This window comes from Epinephelus lanceolatus, chromosome 23 (assembly GCF_041903045.1).
Source record: "Epinephelus lanceolatus isolate andai-2023 chromosome 23, ASM4190304v1, whole genome shotgun sequence".
NCBI classification, from domain to species: domain Eukaryota; kingdom Metazoa; phylum Chordata; class Actinopteri; order Perciformes; family Serranidae; genus Epinephelus; species Epinephelus lanceolatus.
The window spans coordinates 24,414,700-24,425,312 of NC_135756.1; the positions used below are offsets into that span (position 1 = coordinate 24,414,700).

The following is a 10,613-nucleotide window of genomic DNA, read 5'->3' on the forward strand; positions in this document are numbered from 1 at the left end:
GTTTTGTCCAACACATGGTCTAAAAGCAGTAAAACCTCAACAGTGAATGGGTGGCATCTATGATTAAACACTAAATGTGTGTAGCTCTGAAATGCAAAGTACGACCTTCCTGAAAATGAGCATTCTGGTTTGGCAGTCCTTGACAACAGTGGGAGGATAAATTACTGCAGTGTGTGACTCAGTGTTGACGAGCAGGGATCCAACACAAAGGCCAGACAGAGTTGTTGCACTCGGGTTGGGAAATCTCGCCTGCGAGATAGACAAATGGGCAGAGAGAGAGACGCGGACTGACAGACGGAGCAATCCATGGTCAGACGTGACGCCGTTTGAAGTTGTTGATATTCTTCACTGACTGGCGACGCCAAGTCTAATCTAGCTAGTTTAAGTACGTTCGCGTCAGCCGCCGAGTCTTTCAGTCCGACATCAAAGCTCCGTTCCTAAGTGCGTTTTCAGATCTCCTGCTTCCATTTGTGCACTTCTGAACTCGTTTTTGTGTTGTTTGCTCGTGTGTGCTAAGATCCCCTCCCCCTCGCTTTCTCTCGCTAAATTTTTCAGCAGCGAAAAACACTTGTTATAGCACTCAGGAGAGACGGTGCAATGAGACACAGAGTCAGAACCTACAAGAAGAATGGCGGTGGCTTTGTTTCCCACCTACGGGGTGTTTATTAACAAGGGTTGAGCGAGAGCAGGAACAAATGGTGGGAAAAAAGGAAGTGAATGTTTGTTGCAAAGCTGACAAACACGAGACCTAAAAAACTCACAGGCTGATATCATTAAAGGGACATTACACCGTATTTCCACATCAAGACCAGTTCATTCATCATGGATGGATGTGGGCATTGACCAGAAGGGGAAAGTCAAACAAAGATGCTATGAAGTTGCATTATGGGAAGTGTATTTTTTGGAGCTTGTCCCATACTAGGGACTGTTGCTGTGTTTACGACCAGGATTATTATAATTAACTAAAACTAAACTAAAACCTAAAACTGCATGTGAAAAAACATTTGAGTTAACTGAAATAAGAATAAAAAAATTGACTTTAGAAAAATAAAATCAATTTAAATGATATTATGTTCTTAAAATCCTGACAAAATCCTCCCATAGTATAGTTTTTAAAAAACTAAACAAATACTGAAACTCGTAAAAACTAAACTGAAACAAGTTAACCCAGTCTGGGTTACTGGAGCTAAACTGAACTGAAACAAAAATCTTAAACTAAATAAAAAAACTTAAAAATAAATAAATTATATATATATTAGAAAAATATAATAAAATAAAAAAAATATAAAACTATAATAACTCAGTTCCAGACAACTCGGAACTCAAAAATATCCGACCTCCTGAAAGAAAAAGTACAGTGGAACACCGCTTAAAGTCAAAGTTCCCATTTGTAAACTCAAATCCATCAACCCCGACTTAATGAGGAAGCAGTTGACTGTGTTCACACAACAGCGGCACACACACATTGTAAATGTAAACCATTAACTAAAAGGCAACGGAAAGTAAATCTGCCTCTTTGAGATTACATAATTATTACTATCTTATGGCTATTTATACATAGTAGCAATTAGGAACATGCCTACGCCTTTCAGCCATTAAGTCCTTAATGGCCTTAACAGTGAGGATCTATGGTCTCCACTTCCTGTCACTGTACAAAAATGAAGCCATACACATTTATTCATTTATTTATCATTATTATTGGTATCTTTTTTAATATCTTTTTCTTTGCAAGTGTGAATCTCAGGTACATCTTACCACACTCAAACACTTCACCGTACATCTCTTAAACCTGGATAGATGTTACAGCAGCTGAAAACTTTGTACAGTGATCAAAGTGCTGCGTACTATGTGAGCTGAAGTTGAAATAAAAAATTAGTTTCAAAAAAATGAAGCCATATTATCCCGAATACGGCTGCTGCCATCTTGAGCTGGTCATTTGAAGCCAGAGTCTCTACAGTAGCGATCTCTGCAGTATCGAGGTCCCGCCCATACATTCATCTGACCAATGATGAGCAGCACTATTGATCGCAAACATACCGATTGGCATACACAGCTGTCAATCATGATGTCAGAGCCCCTTTTTTTATAGTGTCCAATAACTAATTAAAACCAAACTTATTAGAAAAATGAACACTTGAGCATACACTAGCATGATAACAAGTACCTAAAATGGCAGAAACCATCAATGGGAAAAATCTATTTGACATCTACTCTGAGTTTGAGAAGTTTGGGCCATGCCCCACCCACTAAAATGGAGGGGGCGGGGTTTATGACCTATACCAGGCTTCACTTTTGGGGGAGTTGTCATGTCGTCCATCTTTATAATACACTCTCTATTCTAACTCCTCTTAGAAGTGAGTGTGTGTGTGTGTTATTTGTGTGAGTTAGTGTTTGTGTAACAGAAAAAGATTCATTCACTGTCTTGCTCTCTTTTTCTTTTCATCCCTCAAACACAGGGCATACAAGACCATTGAGGATGAAGATCTCAAGTTTCCACTCATATATGGGGAAGGGAAAAAGGTAAGAGTGTGTGTGTGTGTGTGTGTGTGTCAACTCTAAGTTCTGCGCATCTACTCAGGAATTCAGAATTGCAAAGAAAATCGCTCTAACATTGTCAATCTGACACACACACACACACACACACACACACACACACACACACACACACACACTGCATGCCTGCCAGCCACCCAGAGAGTGGGTGAACACTTGGTCTCTGATGTGCGGCTACCACACTGTGTGCGCATGTGTGTGTGTGTGTGTGTGTGTGTGTGTGTAAATGTACACCCTCACTAGAAGAGAGAGGAGATGGTCCATCTGTTTCACTCCAGCAGCTACATCTAACACACACACACACACGCATGTGGACATTCAGACAGACACACAGCAGTCGGAAGATGACAGTCGTCTCTCTGAGAAGTGAAGTTAATCCCCACTGGGACGGCAGGGGATGAGATGAGAAGAAGAAAAACTGAAAATGAAAACACTCCACCAAATGAATTGCACAAAACGCTTCAAATTTTCAGTCGTGTCAGTTTTGTTTCATATTTTGGGTTTGATGCAAAGACAGACATAACGAGAGTCTCCATCAGAAAGGAAGGCAGCATCTGGCGACCACACAGTGCCAGTGTTGTCTGATGAATCGCTTTTGGATTCAAAGAACGGACAAAACTAGTTTTCACGCAGGGATGAAAGAGAAGAAAACTGAAAGAGAATTTGATAATTAATAGAAGAAACAGAAAACTTTTTTCAGCTCACTTATAAGATTTTACAGACGTCTGAACATTTTCACATATTGTCATATTTGTTTGTTAAATGCAGCACCAAATATATTTACATTTAATGCACCAAAATGCACAGCTACACTGCAACAGACTGTACTGTGAGCAATTACCAGCTCTGCCGCCCACATATGTTGTAAATTCCGACAGGGAGGAGGTGACAGGGTGAAACACTGCCATCGTGATTACTGTCAGTCAATATGGGAACATCCATATGTTCATTAATGGCTAACTGACAAACACCAGAGTTTCTGACAGAGACGCTTTGTGAAAAAATAAATAAATAAATAAATAAAAACAGGTAAGAAAGTGAAACTAAAGCAGTTTGTGTTTTGCAGGCACGAGTGTTGGCCACCATCGGTGTGACCCGTGGGCTCGGTGACCATGACCTCAAAGTTCACGACTCCAACATCTACATCAAGCCGTTCCTGTCATGTTGCCCTGAGGTAAGAGTCAATGCTGCAGATAGCTTAATTCAGCCATTAACTAGTCCATACCCACTGAGTGCACAGTTGCCCACGTACACTTTCATATGGTGTGTGTTTGGGATACAGGTCATAGGAAATTGCAGATTAAATAGTCAACTGAACCCATTAAGAAGAGCAATGTATTCAGACAGAGTTTTTGTGAAATTGATAATACGATTGCTTTATTGAAAGTACAGTAGTACCATTGCCAATAGTGGGATAGTTAGTGGGCATAGTAGTTGAGGTAGCACGTTGAAAGGCAGATAGTTAAAGTCATTGCCATATAGAAGCTCAGTTTTAGTAAGTTTTCCAACTTTTTCCAAGAGGGAACTTTAGATATTGGTCCCTAGATTATATTCACCGAGTTTCATGCAGATCGAGAACTTCCTAGGGAGAGATCGATTTTAAGTGTTTTTCGAAAAATTCTAAATGGCGGAAAATCTATATAACCGAAAGTTATGGGTTCCTCATGAGGAGAGGCATCTCTGTGCAAAGTTTCATGTCTCTACGACATACGGGGCATGAGATATGCCCATTCAAAATTTGCAATTTCAATCAGTTGCTATAGCGCCCCCCCTTTGGCCAATTGATATAATATTGCTTTATTCACATCCTCCCATGACCCTCTACCACTGTGCCAAATTTCACATGGATTGACCAAGTCAGTGAGGAGAAAAACGTGGAACAGACACACCCACAGACAGATAGAGTTTCCGTCATTATATAATAAGATGACTTGAAAGGAAGGTCCAACTGAAGTTAAATTTGCTTTTTTCTGTGCTACATCTTAAATATCTGCTCTGCGTTCAGAAACTAAAAGAGAGAAATGTATATTTTTTGGTTTCATGATGGCTTCCCCTAATTTTGCATTGCATGTCTACATAAATGGAAAGTTTATGTCAATACATAAGACATGCATGCATGTAAACGTACCTGCTAATGTCACTTTGGTTGGGTTAGATGCTGTCGTGGTTCCTACTCTTATATACCACTAACATTACACTGTCTGCCCGTGACATGTAGCCACAGTGCAAGTGTGATTATTTTGCCTCTTGTTCCCTGGTTCCCTGTGGTGTAATGCTGCGTTAAATTTAACTCAGAGGTTTGGACATCGAGTTGACTGCGTTCCAGTACAAGTCGGAAAACCAAGATGTTGTCAGCAATACCAGATGATAACAACACATTACACTGTATTTTGCACATACAAACACCATAGAATGAGAATGAGTGAAAGGATGTTCAGGGTGACTGAAAGGAACAGATCAGTGCTGAGGAAAGGAAGTGAGGTAAGTAAGGAAAAGAAGTGTCAAAATAAAGGAAAATAGGAATCTTTACTACAGTGTGTATGACTGTTGTCATCTATTGTACGTCTATTGCATGTCTGTCCGTCCTGGAAGAGGGATCCCTCTTCAGTTGCTCTTCTTGAGGTTTATACCTTTTTTCCCCCCCGTTGAAGTGTTTTTGGGGGTCTTTCCTTAACCCCTGTGAGGGTCTAAGGACAGTGGGATGTCATGTGCTGTAAAGTCCCCTGAGGCAAATTGCGAATTGTGATATTGGGCTTAAATAAAATTGAATTGAATTATTTTGGTGATACATAAATAAAATAGAAGTGCTAATAAACAGTATATTACTACAGCTCTCACTACTGTTAATGCATGGAGCAGCCATATTGGATTTTGAGGTTGGGGTTGGTGAGGTTCCTCCAGCTTCCGGAGTTGGAAATCCAAATTCGGGGGTAGAGCTCTGATTGGGCCCAAAATACCAGGCATGACTCGACATGAACCCACACTGAAACTGTGGGTTCAAGAGGAGTCCTGAGCCCGAGCTATGGCAGCAGTTTTGGGCCCAAGCCCGATTAAAACCTGATTTTTTTAACGTAAAAAAAAAAATATTGTATTCTATATATTCATTTTTGGTCGCTCCCCAGCACACGCTCCATCACTCTCCCCCAGTTCTCCACTATATTGATACATTGTTCCGCCATTTTCCCTTCTCAGTTACAGTCCCTCCTTCTTTTTCTCTCTGTCCCTCTTGCTTCAGTCCATTAGAACTCCTGCCATAGTGCCTTTTATGCCAACTGCCAGTGTCATTAAAAACAAAAAGGAACACTGGTAAATTGGCAAGAGCCCCAGCCAATTCAACCCTGGGCGAATATTGAGAAATTATAGCCCGGCCCAAACCCAGCGAGTCGGGTCAACCCAGCTGAGCGTGGGCAAAGAATCGGTGCTTCATTGACGGCGTGTTCCAGTTGAAATTTCCAGCTGGGAACATGGAAATTCCAACTTCCCAGTGTAAATGAAACATACCCTAACAGTGTGTCACACTCTGACAGCCTGCTCGCTGCTGTCAATCAATCAACCACTGACACTGAGCCGCCCTGACATTTGATATCTCCCCTAGACCTTTTTTTTCTTCTTAATGATAAAAAACTATTCAAAATACATGTAAAAACATTATTTCTGAGCTCAATAAAGCAGTTTTTGTCCGCTAGTATAAATGGGTAGCTTCCCATTTTTATGTCTGTCTGTAAGTACACAGTGTCCAAGCGGGTGACTCGATACAGTCCCACTAGTGTTTTTACACTATGCCAGTGATCTACGGGTGGTTGTAACACACCAAGAAACAGAAATGTGCCAACAAAGGGAGCAAAGAAGACCGCCATCTCGTAAACAGTTTTGGCAGCAGGTTGAAAGCACGAAAATATATGATTCCAGTCTGTGTAACTTTGGCAGAACATAATGAACTTGTCCTCTCTCTGTAGCTCGTGCCAGTTAAGAGCACACGAGGAAACACAGTAAATATCAGCTTATGTCTGTGGTTGGCGCGCTTCATTCTGTCATGCTAGACTTTCTAAACACGAGGAATGTGTGGGCCAACACGTCAGCAGCTATCTTGTTAAACCCATTAACCCTCAGACTGGGCGCAGTTACATTCTCAACGAACCAGTGTCTTAAAGATCCTAATTAGATGTTGCAAATGTTCTTTTTCTCGTCACCGCCAGCCCCATTCCTTACCTTGTTTTGTCTCATGAAAGCACAAGTCAGTCACATGACTTACCCTGCATCTCCCCCTGTCATGTCTGCACCACAGTCACAGTTGCATGTCTGTCTGAACACGGTCCTCTGCTGCAGGAGAACTCAGGCTCACCTGTCTGCCTGTCTGGCGCTGGTTTCAAAGCTCTTTCATCTCCTGATGTAGTTTGTCTTACAGAGTTTTGCATTTCCCCTCCCAGAGCTCTCTGCTTGATCTTTAATTCATTAATAACCGGGTTCACACCAGGTTCACATGGAAGACTGAACTCCTCTCAGCACTCTGTGTCTCTGTCTGCATCTCTTTCTTTCTCTCACAAACACGACTCTCGCCCCGCACAAGAGTCTCTCAAGTACTTTCTCGAGATGCTCTCTGTGAATGAAAACTGCATTGAATTCATTAAGGGGTGAGATTGCGAGGGCTAGGTCAGTATGGATTTCAATATGGTTGAGAAACTTGAGCTGCTGAGTGCACTTAATCTTGCCAGCCTGTTAAAGAAATCTTTCATCCTTGGTGAAACTTCTGGTAGAAGTATTGCTGTTATTGTTCTGGTTTCTGAACTGACAACCACCAATATTTAATGCTAAAAGTCTAGGTGTTGCAGGGAAAGAAAATAAAGGGCCTTCTTACACTATGTACCATTGATTCATGCCGTACTCAGGACAATTGTTGTTCTGTCCCATAGTACACTTGTGTCATCATTTTTTCCATACAATGCCCATACATTGGAGTCTATCTTCTCATTATGCCTACCGTGGGCCTCATTTTCAAACAGCGAGTACACACAAATATGTGCTTAAACCATGCGTGAGAACGTTTTACGCTCAAATCCTAGATTCAATAATATTTTCTCACCTGAATTTGTTCATACTCTGCAAACAAATTTAGAACTGCCTGTCTAATCCTAGCTTACAAGCATATGAGAATGTCCATATTGAAATGTAACAGTTTTGATTTTCATTGTTTTTATCGACTTGGCCTGTAGTGATTGGCTGCTCCTACCAATTTCTAGTGCCATAAAATTGAGCCTGTTGGTATGTAGCCAGTGTTATTTGGTAGCCGAGTAGAAGGCATGTAAGTTATATAAAAGATTCTGATTTATCTCCAAGTAGGTGTTAAGTTATCTACCCTTGCTGGAAGATATTGCTCCTTGCACCTTGAAAGGGTGGTGTATCTTCAGAGACCAACATAACGTGCTTTATGAGAATGATTAAATATGGAGGGCAACAACTTTACCGCAATCTCTAAGATATACTTCTTGCAAACAAATTTCCTTATATAGAGAAATGGGGGTTTGGCAGTAAGCTTATGCAAATAAGGGGCACACACCTGTCAATTTAGAATGATTCTGATTCACCAACATACACACAGTGGTTAGTACAAAATTGGCCATTACGCAGGTGTCATGAATGCGACAGTTATTTTGCATGTGCACTTGTTTTGCCTGCAAAGTAAGAACATTTCTACGCATATATGAGTAAATGAGGCCCATTGTCAAGAAGTGCTTTCTCACATGACTCCCTACTTTATCACCCATTGCCGTTCAGTTCAGAGGGTCATATCAGAATGTGATGCCACATACGCAGATTTCCTGGGAGACCAGCAACGTTGAGAACTCGCTTTGGAACTCTCCTTGCTGACTGCAACCACCATTAAATAGTAGTCCACACACACTTTGTAACAGTTTGTTTTCACACCTGATGTGGACTGTACCCAAGCATACATTAACTGTACTCAAGTCCCCAGCACAGTTTGTCGACTGTGCCAGGGTCCACCTGAGAAGGTACGGGACACAGTGTTCACACTAATCAAACAAACCGGAGTTTGTACTCAAGGGTATTGGGATCCAGGCCTGGGTCCCTGATATGAAAGCCTCCAAAGTCCGAAAATCAGGGTTCTCACAGTCGTGAGAAACCTGGAAATATCATGGAATTTCACAATTGCATTTTCCAAGCCTGGAAATTTATGTAATGAATGAAAGTAATTGAAATTTTTGGAGAAGTCATGGAATTTTGTTGTGAGGAAATCATTACAGTAATCTTGCCAGGAAAAGTTAATGTTACATAACTGCAAATTTATGTTTGTTCCCTCCATGTATGCTAGCTAGCTAAAATTATATTTGAACAAAACGCTAGGCAAGTAGGGCAAATTTCGTCCTTGAAAATATGTGGGAACCCTGTAAGTAATTTAGTAGCCACTTCAAGTTTTAAGTGTTTTGAATGAAACCCTTTGTGTATTGTGTTTTGGCATGCAGGTTAAGGTATATAACCTGACGCAGTATGAGCACGGGGCCGATGATGTTCTGGTAATGGCAACCGATGGCCTCTGGGACGTCCTCTCCAACCAGGAAGTAGCCGAAGCCGTCACCACATTCCTAGCCAACTGTGACCCTGATGACCTACACAGGTCTGCTGGTTGTTTACTGTCCTCAAATTTTAATGTCTTTCTTTCTCTTGAATTACAAGTTTGTTGCTTTAATTATGTAACTATGTAAACCTGAAGACTGGTTCTTCTAGTTCTCCAGTAAATGCCAAGTATTTTTGTCCACATTATTACACCTTAATAACAGGCATTGTTTCTCCTCAAGCATAAATTACACTCTTTGTCACGTTTCACTTTCACTCATGACTTTCACACTTTGTAATATAATGATAAATCTGTTAATAAAGCCAAAAAAAGAAATTCTCACCAGTGCAGAGGAGGCCCAGTATCTTTCCGTCTTGGTAAGTCTAAAGAAGGTATTAAATGAAGAATAATACAGTGGGACAGTACAATGACAAAATAAGTAATTCACTCCCAAAACCTGATAAGTGGCTTTATGTTTCATACACCATAAAAGCAACTCTATATTACAGTTCAGTGGATGGGTCATATACACTGTGGATTTCTTCAGTGCTGTTTCCTCTGTTGTCCAGGTACACAATGGCAGCACAAGACCTGGTGATGCGAGCGCGTGGCGTGCTGAGGGACAGAGGCTGGAGGATCACCAATGAGCGTCTGGGCTCCGGAGATGACATCTCAGCCTTCATCATACCGCTAATGTATGGCAACCGTCAGCCCTGAGGAGCCTGAGGACAAAAGATGCTGCGGTTCAATTACCTGAAGGGCTCATAGGCTCTTAAACCAACAGGACTGATTTAAACTGAGAATCCCCGTTCAGTTTTCCTCAGTGCCGTTTGCACATTTATTTTTCTTCCTTAGACCAAGGATATCCTAACGTTTGGATATTTAGATTTGTCGGTGTTTCATATCTCTATAGGAGTTCGGGTGAGGAGGACATGATCGTCAGCTCTGCTTTTTAATCTATTTTTGAAAGCCTCAAAAGTCAGAAAAACATGAAAATTTTGACACATGCTAATTTGATTATGTGTCATGAAAAAAAATTGTCAAGAAATAATTTGGCCTGTTTAAAGTGATGGAGGAAAAACCTTGACTGCCCCTGAACTTCTGCAGAGATATGAAAGCTGAAAAAGACACTCTTCCAAAGCGAAGAAAAGACCTCTTTTCTTTCTGTTCTTACCTCTCTTGCAGTGCTACATCGCCCCTCTTCCTTCTCTTTTAGTCCTCTCCTCTTCTCCTATACTGTACAGTCAACTTGTTTATAAAAGAAGAAAACCCTCCTCCTTCTCGTGACCATGGACCGAGCTGAAGGGTCCAGCTGCACTTTGTGTTTTGCCACAGTGTGGCTTCGAAGGATTCACTTGCTGAAGAACTGCTTCCAAATTGAGACTGATTGAAGCCATGAGATTTTGAACCCGTGTTGCTGTTCCGATTTTGAGCATCTTGTTGTCATGTTCGGAGGCTTGCAGGTGGTAAGAGCCCAGGAGGCCTGAAA

General features: G+C 41.3%; 1 protein-coding gene across 1 annotated transcript in view; it reads left to right on the forward strand.

Annotated features, from left to right (window-relative positions):
• The window catches only part of LOC117249368 (protein phosphatase 1H-like), a 38,094-nt gene extending 27,982 nt beyond the window's left edge, over positions 1-10,112 (forward strand). The window contains exons 7-10 of the mRNA XM_033614983.2: positions 2,457-2,520; positions 3,620-3,727; positions 9,033-9,184; positions 9,694-10,112. Of these exons, the coding sequence (XP_033470874.1) occupies positions 2,457-2,520; positions 3,620-3,727; positions 9,033-9,184; positions 9,694-9,841 (472 nt within the window). The 3' untranslated portion in view covers positions 9,842-10,112. The remainder of the gene's footprint in view (positions 1-2,456; positions 2,521-3,619; positions 3,728-9,032; positions 9,185-9,693) is intronic.
• The last annotated feature ends 501 nt before the right edge of the window (positions 10,113-10,613 follow it).